Here is a 16,387-nt window from a genome sequence, read left to right on the forward strand (position 1 = left end):
TTCATTTTCTGGGCCTTCTGTTCTCCTGTGTTTTCACTTTTATTCGCTAACGTAAATTCTACATTAGTTAGAATAAAGTTAATATATCAGGAAGTGTGTCCAGAGAATTGTCTTGACATTTCTATTTAAATTTGGATTCTAATAAAACTATGACTGATATTGCTCACGCCGTCTCGTTTCCATGATGTGCTACATCCTCCGTTTCTAATGGAATCTGCGTCTGTGTGATATTAGAACAGCCTTCTCTCTCAAAACAAGAATAATTCATCGTCTGTAAAAGGTTTTTTTTATTAGAAAACAAAATGCATCAGAGCAGTGTGACAGGAGTCACCCTTTTCAGCCTGTCCTTCAGACATTAAACCGGTCTCTGCCCGTCTACACGCAATCATGGACAGAATGCTTCGTGTCAGCTCGCGTAACTGCGGATCAGTCATTGGAACGTCAAATCGGATCTAATACAGCAGATTTATTAGCTGAAATGTGACGAAAATCTCACGTGTATCCCAGTAATATTGCTCAAAATTGAAAAAAACAAAAGAACAACAATACATGATTGAGCCTTTACGCATAATAAAAATATTTTTGGAATGAATAGCAGAACGTACGACGCGCTCTGAGCTGAGCAGACGGGCAGTTCTGAACCGATTGTGTGTAGACAGCCTAAGAAACATTATGTACAAACACAACTGCGCTGCGGCGGAAACAGAAAGAACCGGAACAAATTAAAATGCAATTTTCACTTCTGCAACTTGAAGCGAACACTAACAATCTGTCTATAACAGGGCGTGGAAAAAAAGACAAACACAGAGCAACGTTACACTGGCCGAAGGCGCGGACTTCAGGTGTCTTCAGCACAAGTGACGGACTAGCCGAGGAACGGGGGGGAAACACATTTACTCAGCGCTCTGACTCCTCCTGCGTTCACTGTGTTTACCGTGGTCGTTGCTAGACTCCCGCTGATGATGATGATGGCTCCTCTCTTTATGAGAGCTCCTCTCTCCATCTCTGCTGTGGCTGCGCTCTCCTTTCCTGCTCTTCTCCTCGCCGCCGCTTTTGCGCCTCCTCTCCCTGCTTTGGCTTCGGCTCGGCCTTTTGGCCTTCCTCTCCTCCCTGTGCCTTTCCCTGTCCTCTTTATGCCTCCTGTCGTTAGACTCTCCCCTGCTCTTTTTATCCCTGGACCGCTCCCTTTCTGCTCCTCTATCTTTGTGGTGCTCCCTGTCCTTCTTCTTGTTCTTGTCGTCCCCGCCTTCTCTCTCTTTGTCCCTACGTTCGCTCTTTCGGTCTCGGCTGCCGCTGAGACTTCTTTTATGCTCTCGCCGGTCGTGGTTCCTAATCGGGCTGCGGGACCGTCGTCTTTCCCTGTCCCCTCTGTCCGGTCTCTCCCTATCCCTGTCCCGATCCCTGCCATCCCTCTCCTTCCTCTGGCGGTCGCGCTCCCTCTCTAGCTCTCGGTCAAAGCTGGGGCCATGCCGGTCTTTCTCGCCGTGGTGACTCCTGCTCCTCGACCGTTTGGGTGACCTCCGGGGGCTCGGTGTCCGTCTGGGTGTCCTTGGAAGAAGTCACGATTAGCTTCAAGCAAATAACTTAAAGCAATAACTTTACCCAGGAAAGGTATTCCTTTTAGAACCGGATCTGTCCCCAAAGACCAGAGATCAGTCGAGAACAAATACCTGGAGCACCGTCGGTCCCCTTGCCTCCCCGCCTCTCCGCATGAACCTTCCTCCTCCTGCGTCTCCATCACCGCGACCTTCCGAGGCCGAGCCTTCATCTGCTGGTCAATGTTTTTCTGCACAGGCACCGGAATACGAGGGAACAGTGTGGAGAACCATTCCAATTTGGTCAGGAAGGAGCGAAGCATCTCTCCGACGGTCATCACGCAGCCACCGCCCGCCTTCACGTCGAGCTCCTAGAATCAAACAATGCAGAAGTTGCCGTAGAAAAACAACAATGAGTACAGACGGGCAGGCCGCACACATTTTTTTTTTATTTTCTTAAGTCTTGCCTCAAATTTCAAAGCAAAAATGTGATGACCAAGTACTGAACATTCACCTCTGTTCATCTAGCTTAATCTCTGATGGTAATAAAATGTGTCTGACTTTTACGATGACTGTCCAAGTCGAGGAAACGTCACTTTAAATATTACAAAATACGTTTGGTCTCATCTAATCTGTCTGTATTTACAATGTGAGTAACAAAGACAGCGTTATCGTCAATGCCCCGCCCCCACCGGAGGGAGGTGGGAGTAAGAATATCCACCCACAGTGTAAGCACAGTTTGAACAGATGTTAAATTTATAAAAACAAAAAGGTAGAGAACAGCTGCTTTGCACTCACACACACAACCCAACAGTGGTGAGATACAATATCCAATTCACCTGCTGCACAATGGGCATCTAAAGAAAAAAACAGGGGCATTAACCAGTTGGGAAGGATTTCATAAGGTCAATTCAAATATAATGCAACAGAAAATCAAAAGGAGGCCTGGTTGCACAGCCTGGGATCAAATTATATTTTAAGTTATACATGTGGAAATCAGATCACATGTATTTTAGCATGCGTCTGTGTCGGCGTTAACCCCATAAATGCTCAAATTTTCGAATCCCAAATATAGTTTTGTGCAACAAGTCCTGATAAAAGACTCTCTAAAACAAAGAACATGCCATTACACTACAATGACCGAAAGGTTTTACCCAGCATCGTGTACGGTACTTACCCCGATTCAACAATTCAGCAGCAGAGCCGTGAACAAGTAACCGAGCTAATCGGGTTTAGAGGACAAAAAAAAAATCTGGATAATTAAGCCAAATGAAGGCAAAGGTGAAAAATCAGCTATGAGCATCACAGGGTGGGGGAAAGGTGGACAGCTTTTTAACATGGGTTGTGTGACTGTGTGTTTAATGGAGAGAGAGCGAGAGAGAGAAAAAAAACATTAAATTATTACCCGTGGTGACATACCTCGTCATCATCCAGGAAACCGTCATACCATTCGATCAAATCTGCTGGAGGCTGAGTGTATCTGAGACGGAAACAAAAGTCATGCTTTAGCATCGGTGATCCTCTACAGGCCGATTTTATAAAAACATTCCAAGTTTAAGCTCTAGAAACTCACACAGAGCAGCATACCTTATATACATGAAGCCAAGCGCTCTGATGTACGGCGAGTCCGTGTGCGTGATCAGTCCCATCAGCTGTTTGCGAGTCAGCTTGAGCGTAAACAGTTTGTACAGCAGGCAGAAAGCGGTGGACACGATGCCACCGGTCCCGACGCCACGCACCTACAGAAGGTGGAAGACGTACTGTAAAACACACCAGTATTTAAAGCTAGCCTGTTCGGCACTCAACAGGTTTAGTATAAGTACAAGTACTCCTGAATCCTGTCATTTTGATATAGCAAGTCATTTTTAAATATGGAGGAGGAGAGGGGGGGGGCGGGAAATATAAAAAGCACGTACTTCTCACTTACCCCTCCGCACATTCCAGTCTGGCCTGCGGTCTTCCTGCTTCCTTTCTCCCAAGGCTCGGCGTGAGTCACCTGCACGTGCAGAGAACAATATTTCACTTTACACACGCAAGAAATAGAAGAATAAATGTAGAAATGATAGTCGACGTCAACTAAAAATGAATAAACGGAAGTTAAAGTCACTCTGAATGTAGGCGAAACGGCACACGAATTGGGATTCATAGTAAACTAGCGCAACCTTAAAATAGCTTAAATCGGTTGATGGTTTCGCAAAGTGTTCAGGTTGTAAATAAAACAAACTGCGTTTCGCATACTTCTATTTAAGTTATATGTTTTAAGGGGCCATTTTTCCGAATCGAGGTGTTATTTGACGACAGCAGTGTCCCGAAACCACAGCGGCACTAGCTTGAATTTACAGTAGTTGCCTAGCTAGCATGCGGTTTAGCATCTGCTATTTTTTTTTTTTTACCTTGAAGTAGATTTCGTCCACAACTTCATGGTACGTCTTTAATTCATAGAGTTGAACTTTGAAATACGGCGAAGACAACACATTTGTTAGAATCATTGGATTGAGGTTCATGGTCTTTTCGTTGCCCCACAGGGGCAATACATTCCCGTGTTTTCCTGGTGCAGGCTTGCTAACGGCCTGTGCTGCTAACTGGTTTCCGATGTTAGCCATGCTAGCCCGAACCCCCACGCCGCTGAAGTTGGTTTACAGTTGCCGTAATTCCGCTCACAAATCCATCAATATTAATTTGCGGAAAATCGATCGTTAACAATTCCGTCCGTTTTTGCCTTTTCTGGCTCGCGATTAAGTTGCTGATATCAACTTCCCGCCGTCGTTGAAGCTAAAGGACAGCTGCGAGGTGGAAGCGGAACCGGAACCGGAACGCAAGTGGTGCAGTGCGCGCGCTGCGGTAAACATAAAAACGTCAGCACGTTGGAGAGCAGAAAACAAAAGCACGTAACACGTCATTGGTTTGATTCCCTTGATCAATATATTCGTCTTTTGACAACTATTCTATTTCAGATCGTTTTCTCTTAACATTTCGTTAAACCGTTATGAAGAAATACATTAAATCAAACATATTAAAATGTGTTTGTAATTGTATTCTCATTATGTGTTGTATGTTTTTACTATTGGGTCTACAGCCTGTAATAAAGTTTATATATATGCAATAATTATGAGAATTATGTAGTTTGTATGTTCTCTCCAATGTCTGGGTGCATCCTACCAGTCCCAAAAACATGCAATATTGGTGAATTGATGACACTACATTGCTCTGATATCAAATTTAATAGATGGAGATGGACTGGTAATTGTTCATAGAAGACAGACGGATGGATATTGCAATACATTTGTACCTTGTTTTTGTCCATCCATACTATTTTGCTAAAGGACATGTAAAAATGCAGCACAGAGTACTTTTTACTTGGTATTCTTAAATATATTTTAATATGTTCAAATCAATGACCTTTATACATTTATCTTTACATTGTTTTGCACGCTACATAAATGACTTCCTGTCAGTTATTGTAAACTCTATTAAATTTCGGCACATTTAGAAAATCAGTGGTAAAAATAAATCCATTAATTTTGACAGATAACAAGTCATATATTCACATACGCACCAGAAAAAAGATACCAAAGGCATCAAACATTAAAAACTTAACGCCGTTTTGAATGCAGTCTCTTCCACAACCTGCTAGAGGAGTTTGTCTGCAGTGGGATTAAACTACTGGCAATCAAAAAACATTACGCATCATGAATTTAAAAAGTACGGTCACAGTAACCTGTGTCACCGTCTGGCGAACAAGGACAAACTGAAATAAACTTTACCAGATAAGGACACACTTTAATTGGTCAAAAATAATATCCCGAAGATGCGTGAACAGCATTTTTAGAATTACATTCTCTCATTGTACAGTTCGGATATGACAGTATACCAGCTGTCACCAAAACGCTCCAGGAAGTGGCTTCAACTTCCATTTCCTGGCCACTGGAGGGGCGCTCCCGATCAACAGAAACCGTATGTCAGACGCAGCGACTGCGTGAAAGCCTGCGTCCCGATGGCGCTGCCACTTCATGACCTCCCATACCGGTGCAACACGGCGCCCTTTAAGACAGACACGCTGGCCCAAGTTTAGCGCTTAATCACCACCTGCTCAAAGGGCCCGGCTGCGACCCTGAAAGAGAATGTCACAACACGACACCAGGAAGGAAGTCAGGAAAGTAGTCACACACAGAACTGCAAAACAGACACTGCGTGTTGTGGAACTGAAAGTGCTCTCATGTGAAATATTACGCACTGGGAGCCAGTCGTGCACCTAATAATCTGCGTCATCCGTACTCGCAGCATCAAACCGTACCCACCTCGTGTGTTGGCTTCCCAGGGCCGTGCACCCACCAGGACCGACAAACAAGCTCAGCCCCTCCTCTGCAGCAGCAGCAGCAGCAGACACACAAATACACACTCATTAGAAATGGACAGAGAGACGGCTCAGCGGGTGTTTGTGATTGGCTGATATTAAGTCTCAAAACAATCTATAAACTTCAAATATATGACTTTGAAGTTAGAACTGAATACTGTATTTAAAGTCATGATAAGGCAAGTTAATTTTGTAATCCTTAATTAATTTACCATTAATATTTAGGCTACAAAGTATGAAAACTAAATCATCCATACATTTCCGGTCTGAGGGAAGAGAAAATGCTTGAAAATGTTTCATTTGTGAATTACGACACCCCCAGAGTAATTTAAACCCATCATCAGAATGCTATACAGTTCCCTCGGACAACCACCGTTAAGTTACGGATTAGCTGGACACACCCTCTGCGCTGGAGTCCAGGAAGCAATGGCTGAAGTCCTGGGTCTGCAGGATTTTCTCTATTATGTCATCAGCATCCACCCTGGTGGCGTCGACTCTCTTCAGCTGATTCTCCATCGAGTTCTGCTTCAACGGGTGTCTGGAACACGACGACAAAAAGTCTAACAAATATAGAGACCAACTATTAGCGTCATAGGCGGTCGTGTGCTTTCTTACCGTAAGACCTTAGCAGGGGTGGAGGGGCGTTCAGGGGTTTGGTGCGCAACTGCAGAGATGGCGGGGGTAGACCTGCTCTCCCTCTCTCCTCTCTCACCCTGCTGATCGCTGGGTTCCAGGATGCTGCCGATGCCAGTGGAGTCGGAACCTGCCGACGAGCTCCGCCGACGATGGCTGAGGTTCGTTAAACTGGAGTGATTCGAGCTGTAGCCTGCAGAGCGGGAAGGAGCGCAAACACTGCAGGCTGTGGCTTCTGATTTGTACGACTGGTTGCCGAATCGATTTTGTCTGATGGAAATGACTAAAAACAATCTCTGTTTTTTTTTTCCACCTGAGATTTTGGAGTGCTGACTGGCGGAGCTGGGCGTTCTGGAGTGGCCGTACGCTAGCAGCTCCTCTGGAACGGATATGGACTTTCCCGGAGTCCCTAAACCAAACCAAAAATAAAACATCAGTCGAGAGGAAGTATTCATTCTGTAGGGTAAAAGATGCTCTCTTTTTTTTTTTATTATTCAGATGTCACTGCTGAATCCTCTGCATTTGTGGGACCTTCTTTTTGACAAGACCAGAAATAAAATATTGCTGCTGTAAAAACATTTGCCGCTTTAGGATCTGTGCGTACTGCGTGCGTACCAGTGAGTGAATGGCACGTGTTCATGTCGCCTCCCTTCCTGTCCTCATGGAGACGCTCTGCTTCAGCTTGAGGGATTCCCAGAGTCATGGCTGTGGACGGTGGCCTGAAGGGGGCACAAGAGAGAGCGAGAAGGCGCCGAGAAGATCAGCGGTGTCACCAACACAAATGAGTCTCTTCATTCAACCTTCTATAGGTTTTAATAAGGCTCGACATCATCGTCATCATCAAAATGCTTTTGACAATACTAGAAGAGCAGCAGCGAAGACTGGAAACGGCATTGAATTAAAAATAGCATTTCATACTGAAGCACTCATTTATGTGCGTACTACAACTACAAGGGAGCTATTTAAAACACAGACTCTCTCTCACAGGCTCGTTCGCCCAATTGCATGTCACTTATATGTAGGAAGGCAAAACCCACATGACAGTTACTTTCAAACAACATCCGGTGCTGCAGAATTGAACTCGGGGAAACCACAGTGCTCTGCTCCAGGAGCAAACCCTCCGCACGATGAGTCACGCCGCTCAAGAAGGATGCTGGCGACATGCCTGGGTGAGCGCGTTACGCATCTCCCAGGCAACGACGCTTGTGTTGTGACACCAACAAGGTGTGGGAGGAGGAAGGGACAAAAAAAAAAAAAAAAGACAAGGAAGTATTTTGCGTTGGTTGAAGGAAAGTGTTTCCACATGCCAGAAGCGTGACGTTTACATCATGGTCTTTATGACAAACTCATTACGAGGGAGAGCCCTGATTCTCAGGAAGGAGCCGATCTGTGCTGTTGACCCCGCTCTCAGATATGATGGGTGAGAGCTCAGCTCGGTAATGAAGTGCGTGTTGCGTGCGAATTACACAAAACTGACATGTCAACATTTCCTTCGTTAAACTGAACTGACAATCGGACTGTAAGGATAAACAGATGCACGAGGGTGGAGAAAGAAGCTCTTACGTTTTGAAGCAGGGATCTCCAGACATAAGCTGCGTGGTGATGACAACCTGTCACAAAAATAAATAAAAACATTTACTCAATCACCTCACAGGATCAGAAATCAAATGCCAGGATATTCAGGATTTCCATCCTTGACATAAATCCGTAAAAATGTCTCCTTAAAAAAAAAACCCCCTCAAGAACTGGTTGTTTCGGATGGAATTCAAACACATTGTCAGTGTGGAGAGATTCCCCGAGGGTGAACCCAAGGGCGTTTCGAGCTACGCGTCAACACCTTCAGAATAGAGTTGTCCTGTCGGGTGTTCTTGGTGTCGTATCCCTCCAGGAGACACCGCCGCGTCGTGCTGCCAGATCCAGCAGACTCAGACAGGTTCAAATCAGCAAAGCCCAGCTGCACAGGGATATAAAGAGATCAACCAGTTCATTCGAGAGCCGGTTTTCATTGTTAAATACCACATTTCTACTGGGTACTAGTCGTGTTGAACAGTGAGAGGGCAGTCAGCCTGGAGAATCTGTAGAAAGTCACACAGTCTAGAACTGTCAATCCTTTGTAAACCCAATCAACTCATTCCTGAACTGGTCGTTAAAGTTATTGGTTAACATAACAAAGGTTTTGATTTGCAGAGCTCTCAATCAGTAACCAAAGCCAGGAGATAAAAATAAAATATATCCTAAGCAAACGGAGACACATAACCAGGAAGTCATGGAAGGGCACCGTAATCAGATTAACTTTATGGCCAGACTGAAACTCTGGCATTGAACTGCCGTGGCTACCGACACTGAAACAGAGGAGTTACCTTTGCAAAACTTTTTCCACCTTTCAATTCCTGAAATGAAAAAATCACAAGATGAATGATGTTACATTCAACCGTTTCATTACACTATTCTCAGTAGCACATTCGAGACTCCTTCAGCGTCGCAACTGCCGGCACAAAACACTTGAGGTTATACATTAACAGCTATTCTGATGTTATGTAAGCATATCCAAAGCTCAGTTCACGGTCAGGAAGCCATACTTTGGAAACTCCTTTTTCTGCCTTGTGTCAACCAGATAGAGCTTGACCCCAGACAAATTGTCCCATACCTTGCGCACAGATACTCGGCACACACAGGGGTCCAACACACCCGTCCCGGCATTGGCGCTCATCTTACACATAAAGGAGAATCTCTTCTTCCAGCGTACACAGTTTGCTTGGACAGACTCCCTGTGAGAGAAGCACATTCTGAACCTCTGCTTCACGTCAAAAATCAAAAAACACACAGGGACATATTGAATACTGACAGAGCAGATGTTGATCAGACAGGGTTAGAAATATGCATTGATTAGACACAGGGCACGCGAGGTAGGCGTATCTCCGACCGTCAAGACGGTTTAAACATTTCTGGCTTTTGTTTGTTAAAGCAATCTAAAGTTCTGTGCACTAATGTGCAATGCTGATTTGGAGCTAAACTTTGAATGTGTGATTTTGACTTCACAGGAAGGGATTATTTTAGAAATAATGAAAGTAAATACAGAGACAGAGTTCTAATAATTGAAATAACACAAAATAAGCACCTTACATCATAACCTAGGTGGTCAATATGATAAACGGTGCTTTTATTTTGAAGTGAAGACAAAAGCTGTGTTTACATGGACGTTTTTAGCAACACACAGTTGCCAAGATTAAGGAACGATGGTTAGTGGTTGGCGTGCCGTGTCTGTTTTTCCAGAGTGACTCATTTAAACGTGGTCATAACGATGGATGTGAGGAGGATTGCATGTTTCTGTACGATGGGAGAGAGTTCATGTTTCTGGTTTGGCACCGCCCTCAGTAGAAACAATGCATGATAAACATTTATACACGAAAAATCGTAAATTAGCCACTAATATCGCTCTACTAATCAATTTAATGTATAGTCATCAATATCCGTCAAAAAACTTTATGTTGCTAAAAGTCAAACAGACAAACAAATCAACACAGGAGGCGAAACGTCACTATAATTTACAGCCAATCAGCGTACAGCGCGAGCTGCTTAGCAACTGCGTAGCCTCCAAACAAACAAACAAACAAAAAATATTTACAGTGAACAAAATATAAAAGCGTTTTAGGTTAATTTTATCCTCTTAAAGCCGAATTATATTCCGCATTATGTCCTCCTCGTGGCAGAAAGTCTTCAAGCCCCGACGATAAGGTAATATTCGCTCCCTATTTAGCTTAGCAAAGCCGCCAATGCGAGTTGTGTTAATTGGTCAATTAATAGCGATAGCTTGGTGTAGCTAGCGCTATATCAGGTAGAAGGATGCTGAGGATGGGAGCTGCCAGGGAGCAGGGCTAGAGGTCGACCCTGGGGAGAAGATGCATGGACGTAGTGAGGGAGGACGACGCAAAGGACGGGGTGAAGTGGAGAACGCTGCTTTGCTGTGGCGACCCCTCGCAGGAGAAGCCGGAAGTGCAGCAGCAGCTGTAGCTTAATGTTAGCTCAGCGTTGGCTGATTAACATGAAACGCCAATACAGGAACGAAGCCGAGAGAAAAAGTAGCAGATTGACTGGAGCATAAAAGAGAAGGAAAATGACCTTTAAACAGTTTTAGCTGCAACAACCGGTAAACTCGTGCTATAAATAGCAACACTTCTTACCGAGTCGACTCTTGGGCAAAGCCTCCGTCGAGGAGTCGAACTTTACAGAACAAAACTCCGTTGACGAAGGGAATGGACGATAACTCATCCAGGTCGAAGTCCACCTTGAACTTAAATCGCTTTTTCTTGGCGAGAATGAACGACATGGCGCCGTGTCCCCGTGACCGTGCAGCGGAGCGGAGCGGACGAGCTGCACCGGTCTCCTCCGGTGGCTGCTGCCGGTCTTCCGTGCTTCCGCGTCCAGCCACCATGCGAAGTTCAAATCTCCTCCTTTTCCCACCCACTGAAGGAAATCATTCATGACTCACGGGAAATCCGACGCTTTGATTGGCCACTGCTGCTGCTTGAAAAACGGTAGATCAATATTTACAGGGCGGTATTCACCAGAGGCGCCTCTACACAGAGAGAGCCAGCGGGCAGAGCCCCCCCCCCCCCCCCCATACCTGATAGTGTGGAAAAAAGTTGCTCAAAATATTTATTTCAACTTATATGAGTTAAATGTCATGAAATAAAAGTCACGCCCTGCATGTGGAAACGATCATCAGGGCCGAGTCACGCTATCAGGTTATTGCAACGTTTTATTTTTCTGTATTACCCAACGACACGCCGTCCCGACAGAAGGAGACCTCGTCATTTTTATGGCACCATTAGAGGCATGATTAAGCTTCCGGGAAAAACGTTGGGCATGTTTAACTAAAACAGATCAATCGTGCACGATGAGGGTTCAGTCGACCCAGTCACCGTTATTTCATCGCATAATATTGCTTTTCGGGATAATGACGTCATGGTGGAAATGGATCTGATGTTTTCTCTTCCTTGAAACCTGTTGAGCAAGGAAGAATTGTCCTCCTCGCCTACCAGGACAAAAACTTTAATGATAAATAATAAAAAAATCATGAGAAGCAAAATTATTAAAAGGCCATTTTAGATCGGGCACAAAAACCTATGATTGACAGCTGTCTGATTGAACCAAATCAAACAAGGAGAGTTTAAATAGTTCAATACAAAGGTTTATTTTTCCATGCTCAAAACAAAATCAATTTCAAAATCAATTCCAAGACATTCAACCTCTAGATAAACCAGAGGTTCTGGATGCTCTTTTCTGGAGCGATGAAACAAAAGTAAATGTTGCGGCCTGTGGATCAGCAGTGTGTTTGGAGATGGGACTGCTTCGGAAACGTGCCGCATGTCGAAGGTTAAGATAGACTCCATCAAAGTATTCCTAGAAGAAAAAGCCTCACCATCCGTGCGGAAGCGTGTGCCATTCTTGAGTGGCCTTCAGAGTCGCCTGATCCTGCAGAATGGGCTAAGATTCCTCAGTAACTCCCCCAGAAGCTTATGACTTGGATGTGCACGTTAGCAGAAGGTCGTAGCAGCAGCAAATGATTTGAAATGCGTCATGAGGGTTGACAAATATTTTAATGTGTTATTTTCAGGTATATAAACTGTTCTCGTTTTAATTTTCTATTGAAAAAAATATCATTTATTTAGTTAGTTAGTTAGTAGAAGCGTTTTCAACCGTGCAGGATGTGCATGAGACAATCAGCAAAGAGGCGTCGCCCTCTAGCGGCGACCAGCGATACTGCGACCAAGAAATACTACGTTTGCTGGTTGACGCGGCCGGACAGATGAGATTAAATCCCCTTTATTCGCGCACCACCGCACGCCGCGGGGACCGCAAAACTTTACTTCCATCGCTACGAGGAGGATCGTGCACGCGGGGAATCCGGGGATTATCCATTTCTATTTTACCATCTTCCTGTTTTCTCTTGGAAAACGTCGAGTGGCTGCGTACGCGAAGTCGCTCCGCCCTTGATTGCTGCAGTTCCTCCTGAAAGGCTAGCGTTGGAAGAATAGCCTGCAAAAAAAAAAAAAAAAAAACCCATAAACTCTGGACGTCGCTCGGGTTCTCCAGCATGGATTAATAATCCGGCGACCCGCAGTAGCGCTAGAATGCATCCGATAATCCCAGAAGCGCGCTGCTCGGACGCCGACAGCCGCAGGTCCTACCAAGACCTGTTCGAGAGGCTCGACGCCAATAAAGACGGGAAAGTGGACGTCGCCGAGTTACGAGCGGGTCTCAAAGCAATGGGCATATTCCGCCATGGTGCCGCACAGGTACAGCAGTGCGTGGGGGGGGGGCCCGGGGGGGGGGGTCCCTGCTGCCGCTGCTGTTTAAGGGATCACGGTTCCCAACGGTTCTAATCTGTCTCCTCTTCTTTTGCAGAAAATCGTGTCCTCTGGCGACCAAAACAAGGACGGGAGTCTGGACTTCAACGAGTTCTCCAAGTACCTGAAGGAGCACGAGAAGAAGCTGCGGCTGACGTTCCGGAGCCTGGACAGGAACAACGACGGTGAGGGATGAGGGACACATTTCAGCGTTGCTGTGTTTACCCTGCAGCACGTCTGAATGGGGGGGGGGTTTGTTTTTCACGCTGTGTGGCAGGGCGCATTGATTCCTCAGAGATCCAGCAGTCTCTTTCTGAGCTGGGCATCGACATCAGCATGGAGAACGCAAAGAAGATCTTACAGAGGTCTGGCCTCCGCTCGGATGACGTGACGCCATCTATCCGGGCCGAAGCGTGCACATCACTAAAGCAATATAGTTCTTATATAGGTAAAAGAAGCTTCCGTGTGTGTGTGTGTGTGTGTGCGTTTCCTCAGCATGGACATCGATCGGACCATGATGGTGGACTGGAACGAGTGGAGGGAACACTTCCTGTTGCACCCAGCCCAAAACCTGAAGGAGATCATCCGCTACTGGAAACACTCCACGGTACAGGACAGCTGCACACCAAAAAAGAAAAACGAGTCCGATCTGCATTCTCCGTACCGTAAATACGACGCAGCAGGAAACTCATAAGCCCTTCAGATCGATGCTTTTGCGTAAACAACGCGCATGTTTATCTGAAACGGTTAAAAGCGTGCAAGATAAAAGGTTCAGTCTCCGCTCGGTGATTATTGTTCTGACGAGGATGAAGGGTTTTTGTTTTGTTTGTTCGGCTGCTCTCTGCAGAGCGGCGAGACGGTTCACGTGTTGAGATTGAGCATGCGACTCGCTCTGCCAGTCTCGTTCTCTTCCTTTGAAACCTGTTTCTCAAGGTTTTGTAAATGTTTCTCTCTCCTCGGTGTCAGTAGGAGAGGGAAAAAGTGTCGCTCTAACGCAGGGACAAAAATAGACTCGACTAGGAGACGGGATTGTAACGTAAGAAGATGATTTTTAGCACATTTTCTCGTGTCATCAAAAGGTGCTGGACATCGGCGAAAGCCTCGCCATTCCAGATGAGTTCACAGAGGAGGAGAAGAGCTCGGGCGGCTGGTGGAAGCAGCTCGTAGCGGGCGCGGTGGCGGGGGCCGTGTCTCGCACCGGCACCGCCCCTCTGGACAGAATGAAAGTCTTCATGCAGGTAGAATAAATGAAAGGAAAAGACGGGTGTGGGGGTTTTTTTTTCCCCCTCTGGGGGGGGGAGTTTGATCAGAAGAAAAGGATGTATGTGTGTGTGTGTGTGTGTGTGTGTGTGTGTGTGTGTCCCCGCGCTGCAGGTTCACTCTACGAAGACCAACCGCATCGGTCTGGTGGGCGGCTTCCAGCAGATGCTGAAAGAGGGAGGTCTGACGGCGCTATGGAGGGGGAACGGGATCAATGTTTTAAAGATCGCCCCCGAGACGGCAATCAAGTTCATGGCATATGAACAAGTAACAGACAAAACACTCTGATACTCGTGTTCTAATATTACATATATATACATATTCCTCCTGTTTATTTTGTATTTTTTTTGCAGTATAAAAAGTTGTTATCAGACGGCAAGGCGATCGAGACGCACAAGAGGTTTATGGCCGGCTCTCTGGCGGGGGCCACGGCGCAGACCGCCATCTACCCGATGGAGGCGAGACAACGTCCTCACCGCTTCAAGGACAGCGGGATGCGTTGAAACGCCATCAATTCTCCTCTTTTGTTTTCTCTCTCTCTCTCTCTCTCTCTTGAAGGTATTGAAGACTAGATTGACTCTCAGGAAGACTGGCCAGTATTCAGGAACGTTTGATTGTGCCAAGAGGATCCTGAGGAAGGAGGGTGTGAAGGCTTTCTACAAGGGCTACGTCCCAAATCTAGTGGGCATCATTCCCTACGCTGGGATAGACCTGGCTGTGTATGAGGTACGCTGGTTTGTGCCCCCCCCCCCCCCCCCATTCATCTTGGAATGCAGGGACACTTTAAATTGAATTGCGTAAATTAAGTTTGCTACGTTGCTGAGGGACGCTATTTACATTTCTCCCATTCCGTGTGTCATTTTTTTGTGCGCGCGTGTCAGAGTTTGAAGAATGCCTGGTTGTCCTACCACGCCAAAGACTCTGCTAACCCCGGCGTTCTGGTGCTGGTGGGCTGTGGGACCGTCTCCAGTACCTGCGGCCAGCTGGCCAGCTACCCGCTCGCACTTGTGCGCACACGGATGCAGGCCCAAGGTAAAGTCGGGCCGGTGGCAGATACTGGCAACGAGAAACATTTAGCAGCCTGTCATTACACGGTAAATGATATCTGTTTACCGGTATGTGATGGCTAAGCTAAGCTAAAGATATACTCAAGGGAGTTACGTTTAGCTTCCCAGTCTCCATTAATTCAACCCCATCAGATGTTGTGTTGTTGTGCTAATGTTGCCAAGCATATCTCCAGTTAGCATCGTATATGCATAGACATGTGTGTGTATATGTATACAGTGTGTTTGCATGTGCAGTATATATACTTATCTGTATGTACTGGTATGTGTATACGTGCTATCAGAAGCCGGTCTCTTTTTCTCCCCCAGCGTCTTTGAATGCGTCGGACCAGCCCTCCATGACTAGCCTGATTAAAAACATTTTAGCCAAAGATGGCTTTTTTGGACTCTACCGGGGCATCCTGCCAAACTTCATGAAAGTAATCCCAGCTGTCAGCATCAGCTACGTAGTCTACGAGTACATGAAGACCGGTTTAGGAATCTCCAAATGATGCCGCACGCGAGTGGAGGAGGAACTGGCCTGAAGATGCCTGAGGTCGTAACAGGCGTTCAACGTGCGGAGCGTGACTCGCACCGGCCGGGACGGGAGTTCAGAGAAGCTACGTGTGCTATGAGTTACTAAAGAATGTATGATGAGCGTGCTTTAATTTTTCTTATCTCATTACAAATGCAGACGTTTCACATGAATGCTAAAAGGAAGGAAAATATGATATATAATGGGTCGTTAATGCTCCCACTGTCCTTTGAAAAAAACTGTGATCAATTAGACTTGAAGTGCTTTCACTACTGGCATGTATGTCTTGTGTAACATCTTTCAACGCATCCCGCATACTGTTATATTTCACTGCTTACTATCGAGACTTGTAGGGCTGTGGCGAGCCCAGTGAAAGGAAATGTTTACCCCCCCCCCCCCCCCCCATGTAAAATGACAATCGACCCTTTGTCTTTCATTTGATTACACATTTTTTCTTTGCAACAACCCTCACTGGAGAACAATGGTTCAATGGTTTCAAGTCCAGCTCTTCAATCAATTATTTATTTCTGTTATTTGATCCCTCTGTGTAAGAAAAAAAGAGCGCCACCAAGTGATAAATAAAGAAACTGCATGGTCACGTTTCCAAGCAAGCCCGAAATTACATTTATTGTCTGATTAGAATTGTATTTGGATTGATATTTTTCTTTTATCATATC

General features: G+C 45.8%; 3 protein-coding genes across 3 annotated transcripts; 1 reads left to right on the forward strand and 2 right to left on the reverse strand.

The window, feature by feature from the left end:
* Positions 1-274: 274 nt before the first annotated feature.
* Positions 275-4,305, reverse strand: prpf38b (pre-mRNA processing factor 38B). The gene is made up of 6 exons (XM_068749054.1): positions 3,929-4,305; positions 3,463-3,531; positions 3,123-3,274; positions 2,955-3,015; positions 1,671-1,906; positions 275-1,548 (listed from the first exon to the last, which is right to left on the reverse strand). Exons 1-6 carry the CDS (start codon positions 4,136-4,138, stop codon positions 894-896), a joined length of 1,383 nt encoding a protein of 460 aa, XP_068605155.1. The 5' UTR covers positions 4,139-4,305; the 3' UTR covers positions 275-893.
* Positions 4,306-4,903: 598 nt separating this feature from the next.
* On the reverse strand, positions 4,904-10,849 carry LOC137904558 (EEIG family member 2-like). Its single transcript, XM_068748753.1, has 11 exons — positions 10,704-10,849; positions 9,170-9,290; positions 8,883-8,912; positions 8,360-8,476; positions 8,086-8,132; positions 7,138-7,241; positions 6,836-6,931; positions 6,505-6,715; positions 6,291-6,427; positions 5,834-5,897; positions 4,904-5,646 (listed from the first exon to the last, which is right to left on the reverse strand). The coding sequence occupies exons 1-11, from the start codon at positions 10,847-10,849 to the stop codon at positions 5,604-5,606; spliced, it is 1,116 nt and encodes a 371-aa protein (XP_068604854.1). The 3' UTR covers positions 4,904-5,603.
* A 1,807-nt stretch (positions 10,850-12,656) lies between these two features.
* LOC137904712 (mitochondrial adenyl nucleotide antiporter SLC25A24-like) lies at positions 12,657-15,768 on the forward strand. The gene is made up of 10 exons (XM_068748915.1): positions 12,657-12,821; positions 12,931-13,057; positions 13,150-13,237; positions 13,368-13,479; positions 13,952-14,110; positions 14,247-14,399; positions 14,486-14,590; positions 14,691-14,858; positions 15,014-15,164; positions 15,506-15,768. Exons 1-10 carry the CDS (start codon positions 12,657-12,659, stop codon positions 15,685-15,687), a joined length of 1,410 nt encoding a protein of 469 aa, XP_068605016.1. The 3' UTR covers positions 15,688-15,768.
* Positions 15,769-16,387: the final 619 nt, after the last annotated feature.

The sequence above is a fragment of the Brachionichthys hirsutus genome, chromosome 15 (assembly GCF_040956055.1).
Source record: "Brachionichthys hirsutus isolate HB-005 chromosome 15, CSIRO-AGI_Bhir_v1, whole genome shotgun sequence".
Taxonomy (NCBI): domain Eukaryota; kingdom Metazoa; phylum Chordata; class Actinopteri; order Lophiiformes; family Brachionichthyidae; genus Brachionichthys; species Brachionichthys hirsutus.

Excerpts from the sequence above, each read along its gene's own strand:
- prpf38b (XM_068749054.1), bottom strand. The coding sequence starts at position 4,138 with ATGGCTAACATCGGAAACCAGTTAGCAGCACAGGCCGTTAGCAAGCCT. Across the intron at positions 1,907-2,954 it reads GTTTCCTGGATGATGACGAG|GAGCTCGACGTGAAGGCGGG; the intron begins GTATGTCACCAC and ends GTTTGATTCTAG. Across the intron at positions 1,549-1,670 it reads GGGGACCGACGGTGCTCCAG|GACACCCAGACGGACACCGA; the intron begins GTATTTGTTCTC and ends ACTTCTTCCAAG.
- LOC137904558 (XM_068748753.1), bottom strand. The coding sequence starts at position 10,849 with ATGTCGTTCATTCTCGCCAAGAAAAAGCGATTTAAGTTCAAGGTGGAC. Across the intron at positions 6,716-6,835 it reads TCAGCACTCCAAAATCTCAG|GCTACAGCTCGAATCACTCC; the intron begins GTGGAAAAAAAA and ends CCCGCTCTGCAG. Across the intron at positions 5,647-5,833 it reads CTGGGAAGCCAACACACGAG|GGTCGCAGCCGGGCCCTTTG; the intron begins GTGGGTACGGTT and ends ATTCTCTTTCAG.
- LOC137904712 (XM_068748915.1), top strand. The coding sequence starts at position 12,657 with ATGCATCCGATAATCCCAGAAGCGCGCTGCTCGGACGCCGACAGCCGC. Across the intron at positions 13,480-13,951 it reads GCTACTGGAAACACTCCACG|GTGCTGGACATCGGCGAAAG; the intron begins GTACAGGACAGC and ends TGTCATCAAAAG. Across the intron at positions 15,165-15,505 it reads CACACGGATGCAGGCCCAAG|CGTCTTTGAATGCGTCGGAC; the intron begins GTAAAGTCGGGC and ends TTTCTCCCCCAG.